The sequence below is a fragment of the Coregonus clupeaformis genome, unplaced genomic scaffold (assembly GCF_020615455.1).
Source record: "Coregonus clupeaformis isolate EN_2021a unplaced genomic scaffold, ASM2061545v1 scaf0159, whole genome shotgun sequence".
Classification (NCBI taxonomy): Eukaryota; Metazoa; Chordata; class Actinopteri; order Salmoniformes; family Salmonidae; genus Coregonus; species Coregonus clupeaformis.
The window spans coordinates 407,207-422,037 of NW_025533614.1; the positions used below are offsets into that span (position 1 = coordinate 407,207).

A 14,831-nucleotide genomic window follows, 5' to 3' on the forward strand; every position below is an offset into this window, starting at 1 on the left:
TTCAGTGGGTTGTGAAGTAAAGAGTTCATGTCTTTGCTGTAATTTAGTCAAAAGGGCAAGACACTGAGGAACTGAATAACAGTGTAATAAACAATAATACAATGAAAACGTTTCCATGTGATTCATACATGAGGTATGTGCCAACATTATACAGGCATAACAGTTCACATAAGAAAAAGGAATGAAATGTAGCACTTATGATTAAAGGCATTTCATGAAAGCAAAACCATTCCAAACATATTACCTAGCTCAAGGAGAATTGTGTCTGCACAACTGAGACTATTAATTATCAAGCTATTTGCAATATGATTTAATTAGGCTATTATTGCAATAATAGTATGTGTCATAATGTGGAGTTTGATTGCCTGATAATTATAGAGCTTACTTTGTAATTGTGATGTAAAAATGCAGAGAACACACAAATAAGTCCCTTAATAGAAAACAGTCTGTATTCTGTTGCGGCATACTGGCGCTGAAGTGCAGGTCAGGATCTCACTTTCAGGGCATAGCCGGTCCAAATAGTTTCCATAGAATCTGGCACTGGACAGCGGCACCGCCCTGGAAAACTAACAGTCTCTCTCACTGGGCCACTTCCCACTCCAGCTCACTTCTCCAGACCTCTCAGATGAGACGAGCACAAAGTAACTCTGATACTAATAAAATATAAGCTTCTCAGATCTCGGGCTCAAGAAGCCACTACAATAGGCCTAAAGCACTTACATTTAACAGCATAATCAGTGAAATAGACTAAGCCCAGTAACATATGTTCTCTGACCATTCTGTTCAGTGTATCTGCTTCGTATTTAAATTGAGGCTGTGAAAAAAGAAATATGGGCCTTCATTGTGTTCCTCATTAAAAACGTATATAGAAGAAACCAACAGTAAGTGTGTGTCATTAGCATTATAGCCAGCTGTATGCAGTAATAAACTGGGGATGACTTCATATCCTATACAGATTGTACCTCCAGCAGGCATTGGAGGCTGGGTGAGGAATGCTATCACATTATTATTCCCTGTGAACCACCACCAAAACCCTAACTCATCGCTTAAGTCATTTAGAAAAGTAAAGTACTTTATCAAGTTGTGGCAGGTGGGCTGCAATTAATCACAACAGGAGACCCATATACAGTACCACTGTCTGTTGGAGATGTATGTCAATTATTTTTAGGCCTTAAATCTCAGATTCTGTAAACAGACTTGAAACGTAAGTGAGGGCAAGTTGAATTCTAGCCTCCGTTTTTTACAAAGTCATTCCTCCTTCACAAAATACACTTCCATCCACACAGCCAGTGTAATTCACATCCTTATGTGAGTCTCTCCTACTGTACCAACAGTATGGTTAATTACCCAGAACCCAGAGACTGTACTGTGCATCTGTTCTATTACTTTGATAAATAAGGCCATTTTACGCTGTCCTGTGGCTTGTCAGACTGAGGAAACCTAGCTGAAACTCTTTGGCACGGGACTAAAGACAATCAGACACTTTAATGAAAGGTTCAATAGAACTGGGACAGCACCTAATCATGGCAGTCTCTCAGATCAAGAGGGTATATGGTGTTCCAACCGGGTTTATAGCTGGTGTCAGAGAGAACTTTTAAAACCTGGCTTATTTTGAAGAACTTAAAACACACTTTAATAACAATCTGGGCTGGGTTCCAAACCTTTAGGAGGGCCCAATAAAGAACACCACCCCCTCAGTAGAACCAAGGAAAATAATCACACTCACTGAGTGATGCTGTCTGTGGATGTGTGTTATGAAAGCATTCTGGTGACTGATTGAGGGTGCTGTGTAGCTTTGTAATGCACCATTCTGCCAAGCTGAAAGTGGCAAGACTCTGTAGAGCTGTGGATGAGGAGGAATGAGAATAGTGCTGAGGTGAGGGAGGGGTGAGTTACAGTAAAGGCGTTCGCATGCTTCCCAGCCGAAACAGTTCGGAAGAGTTTGTGCATATATTATGGTGTTTTTTGTTCGTTTTGGACTTAAGTGAGGGGGTTTTCGGCTGTTCTGGCACTTTTTGAGAAATACTGCATCTGCAATCAAACATCTTAGTTAGATGTAAAATTGCGCAACTAAGATCTCCTCGGTAAAAATGTCAAAATGAATGACAGATTTGTTGAGTTATCTTAGATTATTTTGAGGAAGTATATACTGGCTATGGGGTCTCTAAATTTACAAACAATACTATTGCCGCTTTTTTCTAGTTTTTCAAGCTTAGGTCTTTTAAGGGAGTATGCGAGCACACTTGTTTGGTTCGCCTAGCTGAGTTCGGCTAGGTACCAGCCGAACTGAAGCATGCTGACGCCTTAAGTGTCTGTGTGTGTTTGTTTGTGGGCATATGTATGTGTGTGGTGTGTGTGCGTGGGTGCGTGAGTGCACACGTGTGTACGTACGTGTGTGAAAACTGAGATGAACGTCAAGTTCTGTCTGATCAGAAGAACACATTTTCTCAGCTGTTTATATGCGCCAGCTGCAGTAAAGGACAGTAGCTGATTTAATGTGTCCTGACAGGTGCAGTTTAAAGTGATGACCATGACGTTGCCTTAGTCACTACCTGCCTATGGCAAAGCACTTCTCTCCTAAGGAAAGATCAAACTGCCTATTGTCTAAAATCAGTCACACCTGTCACTATGGTGACTTGAATCCTGACTAATCATAAGTCCAATGGGTCAGACCAGTCATACAACTCACAGCTACACAAAGATAAGTAAAATGCATAACATTCATAAATATTACTTTCACATGAATATATCAGGATCTTATTTCAAACTACTGTAGGGTGTGCACTGTTCACTGTCAAGACAATTTTCACGCTGATGGTCTTGGAGTTCTTTGTCTCTTTTGTCTCCAAAGTTTTCCATGCAACAGAGCTCTGTCTACAGTGCGCAAATAATACCAGAGGTATATACAACACCTCTGTATCATACAAAGCAAGTGTTCATTGAATGTCATGGTGAGTGGCTGTTAGCTTACCTTGGTGCCCACACAGGCCTGGCCCTTCTTGTACTCCTTGTGGCAGGTTCTCTTGTCCAGCTTGGTCCAGAGGGCCTTGGCCCTCCAGGAGGTGAGCCTGGTCTTCAGACTACTGTAGAATGTCTCATGGTCCTGAGGGTCTAGATCCAGCAGCCTGCACAGGATGTTGAAGGACTGCAGGGTGCCCTTACACGTGGAGGCCTGGATGAAGTTCTCAAACAGCTTCCCTGCCTGGTCCTTCTCCTCCTCTGTCTCCCCCATCTTCCCCAGCAGGAGTGCAGGGTGCTTGGCTGGTGCTGGCTTGCCTTTCTCCCTCTGTCTCAGTGGCTACACCCACAGCCTGGCCTGGCCCCCATGGTCATGCCCAATCTGAGGAGGTACAGAGAAAACATATTGAGTCTGATGTCATCGCACAGCCTTTAGAAGCGTGGAATCCTTAACAGATGGCTTTATGTAACTCTGGAAAAAATTGTTTAAACAGTCAATTAACCAGCTTGCAACAATCACTGATTTTCTACAGAACTGGTTCCATTGCATTTATTTTACTTCAAATCAGTGACTTACAGATTGTAACATTTGGCATTAGATAATGCATTGTAACATTTCCAGTGTAAGAATAGATGTGTTTGAGCTCTCAAAGAAAACAATTTTATCTGCAGACAAAATAATACAGCATGCAATACTAACTGACTGTTTATAGATAGATCCTGGGATAATGATTGTCTTCATTTCTGGTTAACAATGGACTGTAAAATAGTATACATTTCCAAAAGTGTACTGCCAAAGTTCAAAATCTCAAAATAGAAACGTGTTTCAAAACCTACAGTATTCTAATTTATATTAACTAAATAACATACTGTACAGGAGGTCATACAGTAACACAGAGAATATCAACACAATAATGAATCATGGCTGCCATCTACAAAGTACAGTGCATTTCATTCTAATGACCAAATCTAGGGACAAAAATACCAGACAGCTCAGTCAGGTCAGACAGTTTGCACATCAGTGACTTGGCACTAGTGGACATGGACATACTGCTAAGCAGGGAGAAAAAAAAGTGCTTGTCTTGCGGCTTTCGCTCTCCAGCTGAAAACTGGACAGAGGTGAATTTTTTCATCCGCAGAAGGGGGACACCTCCTACCCCTGGATATACTACCTAGAGTTGTAGACTGGTCTCGTAGGTCTATGTAACATTGTAAATGTAAATCCGGGACACTCAAATTAGTATGATATATTATGTTTGGTATGGTTACATAGGATGGAAGGCTACTTAAGGCAAAATCAAAAGAAGGGTGGAATAACGCAAACGTCTAGGTACCCAAAGGTTGCGTGTTGAAATCTCATCACAGACAACAGCATTTGAGCTAATTAGCAACTTTGCAACTACTTACTACTTTTTAGCTACTTTGCAATTATTTAGCCTGTTAGCTAACCCTAACCCTAACCTAACTCCTACCTTAAACCCTAAACCCTAACCCTAACCCTTAGCCTAGCTAATCTTATCATTAGCCACCTAGCTAACATTAACCACAACACATGGGAATTTGGAACATATTCTTTGTTTTGAAAATGTAAACATATTGTACATTTTGTAAATTCTTAACATATCATTCATAACATATACAATAATCCACAAATGACTACATACCATACGAAACGTAACATATCATACTAAATGTAATGTCTCGGATTTACGTACAGAATAATACGAAATGCTCTGAGACCACATTGGGAGTTTTTCACTCCCCTCTAGGATTTCAAAGCCATTGAATTACCTATGATAATACTGATGTCTTGACAGGTCTGAAGGATAAAAGTGAAACAGAACATTAGTTTGAGGATAACCTCTCTGTACCATTGAGTGGCCAGTGTGGTACTCAGGCCACACCTTAAATGAGAGAGACCGAAAACTATTCATTAATTATGATTGAGGCTTACATATGCTTACTTTTAGCATTACCCTCACGCACCATATATTGACAAATTGAACTGACACAAGAAAAATAACCCAATCCCCTCCTTCAAAAACCACTAATCAAACATTTGAAAATCATGCCAGAGAATCCACACCAGAGCACAACATCAAAGCAAAATATGGAAACTTTCTCCAAAAAATGTGGGAACATTTTGTGGGAACTACGGCTTCTGTGAGGTTTGGGAACAGCAGTCCTTTGATATTCAAATCATCCATGGAGAGTGCTGGGCTTGGCCAAGGGAGAGGTGAGCCCAGCCCAGCAGGACCTGCTGCAGTGTCGTCCCCCACTCTCCACCTCCACCCCTTCTAACACCACAGGGCCTGGAAGAGGTACACAATATATACAAAAGCACGTTGACACCCCTTCAAATTAGTGGATTCAGCTATTTCAGCCACACCCATTGCTGACAGGTGTATAAAATCAAGCACACAGCCATGCAATCTCCATAGACAAACACTGGCAGTAGAATGGCCCGTACTGAAGAGCTCAGTGACTTTCAACATGGCACCGTCATAGGATGCCACCTTTCCAACAAGTCAGTTTGTAAAATGTCTGCCCTGCTAGAGCTGCCCCGGTCAACTGTAAGTGCTGTTATTGTGAAGTGGAAATGTCTTGGCGCAACAACGGCTCAGCCGCGAAGTGGTAGGCCACACAAGTTCACAGAATGGGACCGCCGAGTGTTGAAGCACGTAGAGCGTAAAAGTCATCTGTCCTCTGTTGCAACACTCACTACACTAGCTCCAAACTGCCTCTGGAAGCAACGTCAGCACAATAATTGTTTGTCGGGAGCTTCATGAAATGGGTTTCCATGGCTGAGCAGCCGCACACAAGCCTAAGATCACCATGCGCAATGCCAAGCGTCGGCTGGAGTGGTGTAAAGCTCGACGCCATTGGACTCTAGAGCAGTGGAAACGCGTTCTCTGGTGATGAATCACGCTTCACCATCTGGCAGTCCGATGGGCGAATCTGGGTTTGGCGGATGCCAGGAGAACGCTACCTTCCCCAATGCATAGTGCCAACTGTAAAGTTTGGTGGAGGAGGAATAATAGTCTGGGGCTATTTTTCATGGTTCGGGCTAGGCCCCTTAGTTACAGTGAAGGGAAATCGTAACGCTACAGCATACAATAACATTCTAGACGATTCTGTGCTTCAACTTTGTGGCTTCAGTTTGGGGAAGGTAGCGAGGTCCATACAGAAAGGGTTTGTCGAGATCGGTGTGGAAGAACTTGACTGGCCTGCACAGAGCCCTGACCTAAACCCCATCGAACATCTTTGGGATGAATTGGAACGCTGACTGCAAGCCAGGCCTAATCGCCCGACATCAGTGCCCGACTTCACTAATGCTCTTGTGGCTGAATGGAAGCAAGTCCCTGCAGCAATGTTCCAACATCTAGTGGAAAGCCTTCCCAGAAGACTGGAGGCTGTTACAGCAGCAAAGGGTAATGTAGTGTATCTGCTCTGCTGCCTACTGGAGTTGGGCAGAGTGACCCCACCTCTCCTCTTCCACTGTGCAGCAGGTGTTGAGAGAACGATATGCCATCTGTCTATTAAGAAAAGTGTAATGTCACTGACACATGATAAGCAACTCCATATGGGACGCATTAGCTGGGAGTAAAAATACATGAGACTTGTCTTCTGTTGTCAAGTCCTTGAACCAAGTCTTGGTTCTCAAACAGCTTTCAGTTATGCACTTTGGGAAACAAAGCTAAATAGGGATACTTAAAGGAAAAATCCACTCAGAAACCATCTTTACGTATTTTTTTCATTAGTCCACTGTTGATACAGTCTCAAAAAAAAGCCAAGTTTTCAAGATATAGGATTTTCAAGAAGCAAAGTGTCACTCATGATGATGCATTTTGGGACTGTATTACATTTTAGTAATTTAGCAGACGCTCTTATCCAGAGCGACTTACAGTTAGTGAGTGCATACATTTTCATACTGGCCCCCCGTGGGAAACGAACCCACAATCCTGGCGTTGCAAGCGCCATGCTCTACCAACTGAGCTACAGGGGACTTGTATTACTGTGGACTAATTTAAAAAAATAACCAAATAAAGTTTGAGAGGATTTTTCCTTGAAGTCCTGGAACATGAGCATTATCTGCGGTCACTTCTCATACCAGTTCTCATACAAACAAAATCATTCTATCTTACAGAATCCTGTTTGGCCTAAATTAGCTGTATATTTTGCATCCTGTTTGCTACCATTGTTGTTTCTTTGCCTTAAAGTCATTCATCCTGGATAATGGGATGCCAGCTCGTATTGAGGACAATGTGGGAGGGGTGTCAACTTCTGTCCCCCAGGCTGATACATACACCATAGTGACCCCCGGCTCCTGTCCCAGTGTCAGACACAAAACACTATAGGCCTCTCTCTGGAGACAGCCAAGCTCCAGACTGCATTCCAACGCTACATGCCTCACATAGCACTGAACTGCTCTATCAACAAGGAACCAGAGGCAATGCCTACTGAGCTCTGTCAATGGTTCAACCAATGAATGATCCAATGGCGTGCTCATGCCTCTGGGCCCATTCTGTAGTCCTTTATGAGTGTGTTTTTGTGATGTAATGTTTATGAGTGGTGAGAGAGGGCTGGGAGGGGCTCAGCATAGCATAAATGTGCTTTATTTATCTTGTGGCAGGGTAATTTTTTTATGCAAAGGGTGCATTATTATGCTGCTGTGGGGTAAGGGTGTTCCCTTTAACCTGCAAGGTATGGTACAACACAACATCTACATTCACACCATTGTTGAAATAACAACAGCAAATGGTGAGAAAATCCTACAGTGGATGGAATGAATGGCCCGCTTTGTTCTCTGGTTATATTGGTCTTGTTGGATGTGACAACATTATGGTATTTGCAACAGTTTTTTCTGTTTTTCTGATTTCATAATAAAAAACATAAGGACTTCCGTTGAACTACAGTAAACAACCGCTTGGTCTACCACTAACAAATAGTTGTACTCACAAAACAACGCTATCACAATATCAGACCATTTCCAACTAAGATATACAGTAACTACAACTTCTGCTTGGAAAGATTAAATACAGACTTGTTAATGACTACATTACCAAGCCAGGGGTTTGTGTTCCAAGCTTCACAAATTGTAAAAAAAAAAAAAAAGCTATAGCATTAAGACCTGCTGGAGAGATCTGTCTCTGTTGGTTAATGAAAGGTAGCACACACTGTCCTTATGGTCAGCTAGAAGAGCTGAGGCTACATTGTCCTAGATGGAATCCCATGACCTCACCCATGATCTCCATCTGACAGCAGGGAAAGGCAATCCGCAGGCAGACAGCACCAACCCACAGAGCACCGGTAAAAAACACACACAAAAAAGGAGAGAGAGAGAGAGAGACACAAAGAGCAGACCGCAGCTGGGATAAATGGCCATTCCAAGCTGTTTTTACGTGAGCCTGGATGTTCGATTTCACCATACTGTACAGGTTTTAACAATCATACCTGTTTTTAAATCATATCTGCCCATCTATGACTTGGCTAATGACTAATCCATTTGCAAACACTGGCTATTCATTTTATGCCTGTAAAATCAATGTTTAACAATGAATCAAACAAACCGTCCCATCACTGGTGCATTCACAGTACAGCACAGCTGTCTCAGTTACGTATTATTGGATTCGATAATAGTTCTCATAACTTTGTTATTTAAAGACAGAGGCAGCGCTATAGTATCTCCTGAAAGTTATGCTGCTGCCTATTGAAATCACTGGCCACTTTAAGAAATGGAACACTAGTCACTTTAATAATGTTTACATATCTTGCACTACTCATCTCATATGTATATACTGCATTCTATTCTATAATATTCTACTGTATCTTAGTCCATGCCGCTCTGTCATTGCTTGTCCATATATGTATATATTCTTAAATCCCATTCCTTACTAGTTTTGTGTGTATTGGGTATATGTTGTGAAATTGTTAGATATTACTTGTTAGATATTACTGCACTGTCGGAGCTAGAAGCACAAGCATTTCGCTACACCTGCTATAACATCTGCTAAACACATGTATGTGACAGATAACATTTGATTTGATTTACATCCACTGCATGTTTCAGAGGGATGAGTACACATGCTATCAGTTTCCAGAGGAGGAATTCCAGAGATGTGAAGTATGTACCTGTTACAGCTGGCCTGCCAAGGCAGAACAGCTAAATGGAGATAGTCAGAGACACACACTCCCTCAAACACACACACATCTGTATATGCATTATAAATAATCTGCATATTTTCTTTGAGAACAAAACAATTATTCAACCACTAGCAATTTAACCAATGTTCTGGAATGTTTTATTTATTACATTTGAGTTATATCTGACACTCATTAGCATGGTTGCTCATGCGCTTACATTCTTGATAAGAATCAAAATATGTTTAATTTCCATACCACATGAGCCATCAGCTGTGACTTAAACTCCACCTCAGCTACACATGCAGTTCCATGCAATGAGACTGGTAGTGGAGCACATTTAATGAGGAGAAACCCAAGTCACCTTAAATACCTTTACAACAACACCAGTGTCAGGTTGCATTAAGACTTGGTGTAATAACAACCAACCAGGCAATACATGGTCTAAGGCAGTAAACATTGGCCAATAACTTAATAAATGAGCCCATTACTGCATCAGCCATGGCCATAGAAACTGAGTATAGTACATACTGCTAGACCAGTAAAACACAAAAACAATGACGTGATGTCCATCGTTGTTGCTCCACACAGCCTCAAGCTATCAAAAAACGATGGGAAGCTGACGACTCAAAGGAAAACAGTGGGAGGGCTGGGAATGACACGTAATGCAGTTAATTACCGAGAGAACTGAAGGAAACCAGGAAGGAAGCCCTCAACCCCTGATAAGCAGACATTACGCCTCAGAGCTGGACAACATTCTAAGAAAATCATATGTTCCAGCATCCCGCCAACAACTTTGCCCCTCTCCGGCCCTCATAACTCGCTTGTACTATCTCAACTCTGAGAAATATGTTTGCTTCTTCAGGCAGCGGTGCCAAAACAAAGGAGAGCTGTCTTGGACACAGGTAAAAACACTGCGTTATCTGGCCGGCCCCAGTGAATGTCATTCATCTAGAGTGGAGAAAATAATTAATTTACACAGAAGCAGGCACTGGAGAGGCGAAGCAGCTGTCTGCCGTCTGGAGGCCTGTCTGACCCACGCAGTGTGTGTTAACCACATGTCCTCTTGGACTTGGAGAAAGATTTATCTGGACAAACTTCAGACACACAAAGCACAGAAAATAATGTTTGTCCAGCTATTTGAAGTTTGACATATGTAATCCACTTGGCACAATTTTTGGAACTTATCCAGCAGCACATTCTTTTCTTCATTTCACACAAATAAATGAGCAAATAGCTGACAAACGCAGTGAACTCTCACCATGTATAAAGATCCCACACAAAGAATGCTCTGATGTTCTTAAATCAACATTGCAATATCAGGGAAACACTGGACTGATGCCATAGTCAATGCGATCAGTACACCAATAGACCATACAGTAACAAGAGGTCCTCACAATGTGATGGAGATCAAGGCTGTTACGGTGAGAAGTGACTGCACATTGAAGGCAGATTGTTTTGTAACTGACATTCCCCCAGACAGTCAGACAGCCAGTCAGTCAGCAGAGGCAATTGGATCCAGAGATCCTGCTCCATATCTCAGAATGGCACCGAGGGGTTTACATTACAGTATATGACCACAGGGAAGGTATAGTGGAGCCGGTAAGGCGGCTTTCAGGGAAGCCATGCTCAGAATAGACAGGTGTCATGTTCCAGAGGAAAACAGCACATGTCCTGGATGATAGCCTGACATCTGTATAAGACCACTCTACAAACATAAATACACCGTGTTGCTGACCAATAAGAGAACAGCTCCATCAGACCTGAAGGATCTGTGCCACTCCTCAGAAAAAGGACTGCTTGACACTGTCCATGACATTTGGTGGTCATTTATTGTGATCATAGAAACAATGTTGGAGTGCTTAGGGGTTGTTGCTCTGTAAACAAAATGCTACTTTAATCCTTACAGTAATTTGTGGGTAAAGAAAGTCATGACATGACTCCAGCTACATGTGGCCAAGTTCTGATGTGTTATTGGGTCATCTGATATGTGAGTGTGTCTGTTTTCCTGTCCAGATCAAAGGGATGAAGAGCTGCCACTGTGAAACTGCCTTTGCTGGAGGTTAAAGCACAAGGCCTGACTCAAACTCCTTTAAGTTCCCTTAATGACCGATTTCCGCGCTTGTACAAGCCAGGGGGAACTTGCTAATGTAGTCTAGTTGGCGATATATATCCTGCTGATGACCGTGGTGGTTTAAGTTGGCAGAGAGTGGGGTCCTACTGAAAGGATCAACCAATTTAAACCATGCATAAATCCTGCAAGTAATTTGCTTTCTGAGCCTCAAACTCCCACATCCTCTTTCTGTCCTGGTGCTGGAGCTGTTGCCTGGAAACGTGCTCACTTCCACAGTGTGGCTCTAGGAAGGAAATAATGCAAAGAGGAAGAAGAAAGTTCACACAGTTCTGCTCTGGGATATTGTGAATAAGCCTACAGACAGACCAGTCAGGCTGGAATTCGCTGCTCATTTGGAATGCTGTCTGCTGGCTGACAGAGCCAGAAAAGTTTTGTCGACTTCAGCTTATTTGTCTTCTTTACTGTAGTGAGCCCTGATAGAGTGACATAGCTCTGAATCCAATGGCTTGGTTCATGTACAACTAGTTATACAATTAGATTAACCTGAGGCCCCAGAGCAGGTGCTCTAGTGCGTTTTTTATCTCTAACATCCGTGTTTAAATCAAGCCTCGCATGGGCGAATTGGCCATCTGGCAATTCGGGCAAATGCCAGATGGACCATCTTTTTGCTGGGTGGGCTGGTAAAAACTAAACAAACTAATAATAAAAATGGACACGGCCCACGGCCCATGGGCCTGTTAAGATTCGGTTTTAAAGATTTTTGTGCAACTTCTTTGTTGTCAATAATATATTTGAGCATTTGGGCCGGACAGGTTTTCTCATTGGCTGAGCTGAGGTCGCTAAAAAATTTACATTCAAACTCAAACGCGCCTCAGCAAAGACATCTGCTCTGACTCTCTGTCAAAAACGGAAAGGTGGTACCAAAAACGTTAGAGCATAAAAAGGCTCTTGAGGATGATGTTGCTAAATGTGTGAAATTAACCAACTTCTTTTCTAAAAGTTCTGGTTCTGCTGAGTGCTGTGACTGTGTCTGTACTGAGAAATGATGTTAGGCTTAGCATCAACAGATCAGTTGCTGCTGCAGAAAACAGTGCAGTTGAGGTAGGGAGAAAACAGAGAAAGACACACACACACGTAGCCTAATGCAGCCAGTTAATATTTGGGGTATATATCGTATTAAATAGTAGGCTAATTAACACTTAGGCCTAATTAGGGAAGGGGGGATTCGGGGGAACACATATGACGGGCAATAGCCTAAAAGGTCGTTAGATTGGCTTTTATAACATATAAGCCAATAGCCATCTATTAAATCAAATCAAATGTTATTTGTCACATGCGCCGAATACAACAGGTGTAGACCTTACAGTGAAATGCTTACTTACAAGCCCGTAACCAACAATGCAGTTTTAAGAAAAATAAGTGTTAAGTAAAAAATTGATAAGTAAATATAAGCAGCAGTAAAATAACAGTAGCAAGGCTATATACAGGGGGTACTGGTACAGAGTCAATGTCTGGGGGATAACAGTAGCGAGGCTATATACAGGGGGTACAGGTACAGAGTCAATGTCTGGGGGATAACAGTAGCAAGGCTATATACAGGGGTACTGGTACAGAGTCAATGTCTGGGGGATAACAGTAGCAAGGCTATATACAGGGGGTACTGGTACAGAGTCAATGTCTGGGGGATAACAGTAGCTAGGCTATATTCAGGGGTACAGGTACAGAGTCAATGTCTGGGGGAACAGGTTAGTCCAGGTAATTGAGGTAATATGTACATGTGGGTAGAGGTAAAGTGACCATGCATAGATAATAAACAGAGAGTAGCAGCAGCGTAAAAAGAGGGGGTGGAGGACAATGCAAATAGTCCAGGTAGCCATTTGAGTCTTATGACTTGGGGGTAGAAGCTGTTAAGAAGCCTTTTGGATCTAGACTAGGCGCTCCGGTAACGCTTGCTTGGTAGCAGAGAGACCAGTCTATGACTAGGGTGGCTGGAGTCTTTGGCAATTTTTAGGGCCTTCCTCTAACACCGCCTCGTATCGTTGTCGGTGATCAGGCCTACCACTGTTGTGTCATTGGCAAACTTAATGATGGTGTTGGAGTCGTGCTTGGCCATGCAGTCATGGGTGAACAGGGAGTACAGGAGGGGACTGAGAATGCACCCCTGAGGGGCCCCCATGTTGAGGATCAGCGTGGCAGATGTGTTGTTACCTACCCTTACCAACTGGGGGCGGCCCGTCAGGAAGTCCAGGATCCAGTTGCAGAGGGAGGTGTTTAGTCCCACGGTCCTTAGCTTAGTGATGAGCTTTGAGGGCATTATGGTGTTGAACGCTGAGCTGTAGTCAATGAATAGCATTCTCACGTAGGTGTTCCTTTTGTCCAGGTGGGAAAGGGCAGTGTGGAGTGCAATAGAGATTGCATCATCTGTGGATCTGTTGGGGCGGTATGCAAATTGGAGTGGGTTGAGGGTTTCTGGGATAATGGTGTTGATGTGAGCCATGACCAGCCTTTCAAAGCACTTCATGGTTACCTTAGTGTTATTGGGCACAGGGACTATGGTGGTCTGCTTGAAACATGTTGGTATTACAGACTCAGTCAGGGACAGGTTGAAAAGTCAGTGAAGACACTTGCCAGTTGGTCAGCGCATGCTTGGAGTACACATCCTGGTAATCCGTCTGGCCCTGAAGCCTTGTGAATGTTGACCTGTTTAAAGGTCTTACTCACATCGGCTACGGAGAACGTGATCACACAGTCGTCCGGGAACAGCTGATGCTCTCATGCATGCTTCCGTGTTGCTTGCCTCAAAGCGAGCATAGAAGTAATTTAGTTTGTCTGGTAGGCTCGTGTCAATGAGCAGCTCGCGGCTGTGCTTCCCTTTGTAGTCCGTAATAGTTTGCAAGCCCTGCCACATCCGACAAGCATCGGAGCCGGTGTAGTACAATTCAATCTTAGTCCTGTATTGACACTTGGCCTGTTTGATGGTTCGTCGGAGGGCATAGCGGAATTTCTTATAACCGTCCGGGTTACAGTCCCGCTCCTTGAAAGCGGCAGCTCTACCCTTTAGCTCAGTGCAGATGTTGCCTGTAATCCATGACTTCTGGTTGGGGTATGTACATACGGTCACTGTGGGGACGACGTCATCGAAGCACTTATTGATGAAGCCAGTGACTAATGTGGTGTACTCCTCAAAGCCGTCGGAAGAATCCCGGAACATATTCCAGTCTGTGCTAGCAAAACAGTCCTGTAGCTTAGCATCTGTGTCATCTGACCACTTCTGTATTGAGTGAGTCACTGGTACTTCCTGCTTTAGTTTTTGCTTGTAATCAGGAATCAGGAGGATAGAATTATTGTCAGATTTGCCAAATGGAGGGCAAGGGAGAGCTTTGTACGCGTCTCTGTGTGTGGAGTAAAGGTGGTCTATAGTTTTTTTTCCTCTGGTTGCACATTTAACATGCTGGTAGAAATGAGGTAAAACGGATTTAAGTTTCCCTGCATTAAAGTCCCCGGCCACTAGGAGCACGGCCTCTGGATGAGCATTTTCTTGTTTACTTATGGCCTTATACAGCTACTTGAGTGCGGTCTTAGTGCCAGCATCGGTTTGTGGTGGTAAATAGACAGCAACAAAAAATATAGATGAAAACTCTCTTGGTAAATAGTGTGG

The 14,831-nt window shown here is 43.1% G+C and overlaps 1 protein-coding gene across 10 annotated transcripts in view; it reads right to left on the reverse strand.

Moving 5' to 3' along the window:
- Window positions 1–14,831, reverse strand: part of LOC121556336 (F-actin-monooxygenase MICAL2-like) — a 53,956-nt gene that overhangs the window by 33,121 nt on the left and 6,004 nt on the right. For all 10 annotated transcript variants that reach the window (XR_006658337.1, XR_006658338.1, XM_045213837.1 and 7 more), the window contains exon 2: window positions 2,972–3,340. Coding sequence is in view for 8 of the 10 variants with exons in the window: in XM_045213837.1 (XP_045069772.1) it covers window positions 2,972–3,232 (261 nt within the window). In the remaining 2 variants the exon portion in view is untranslated. The remainder of the gene's footprint in view (window positions 1–2,971; window positions 3,341–14,831) is intronic.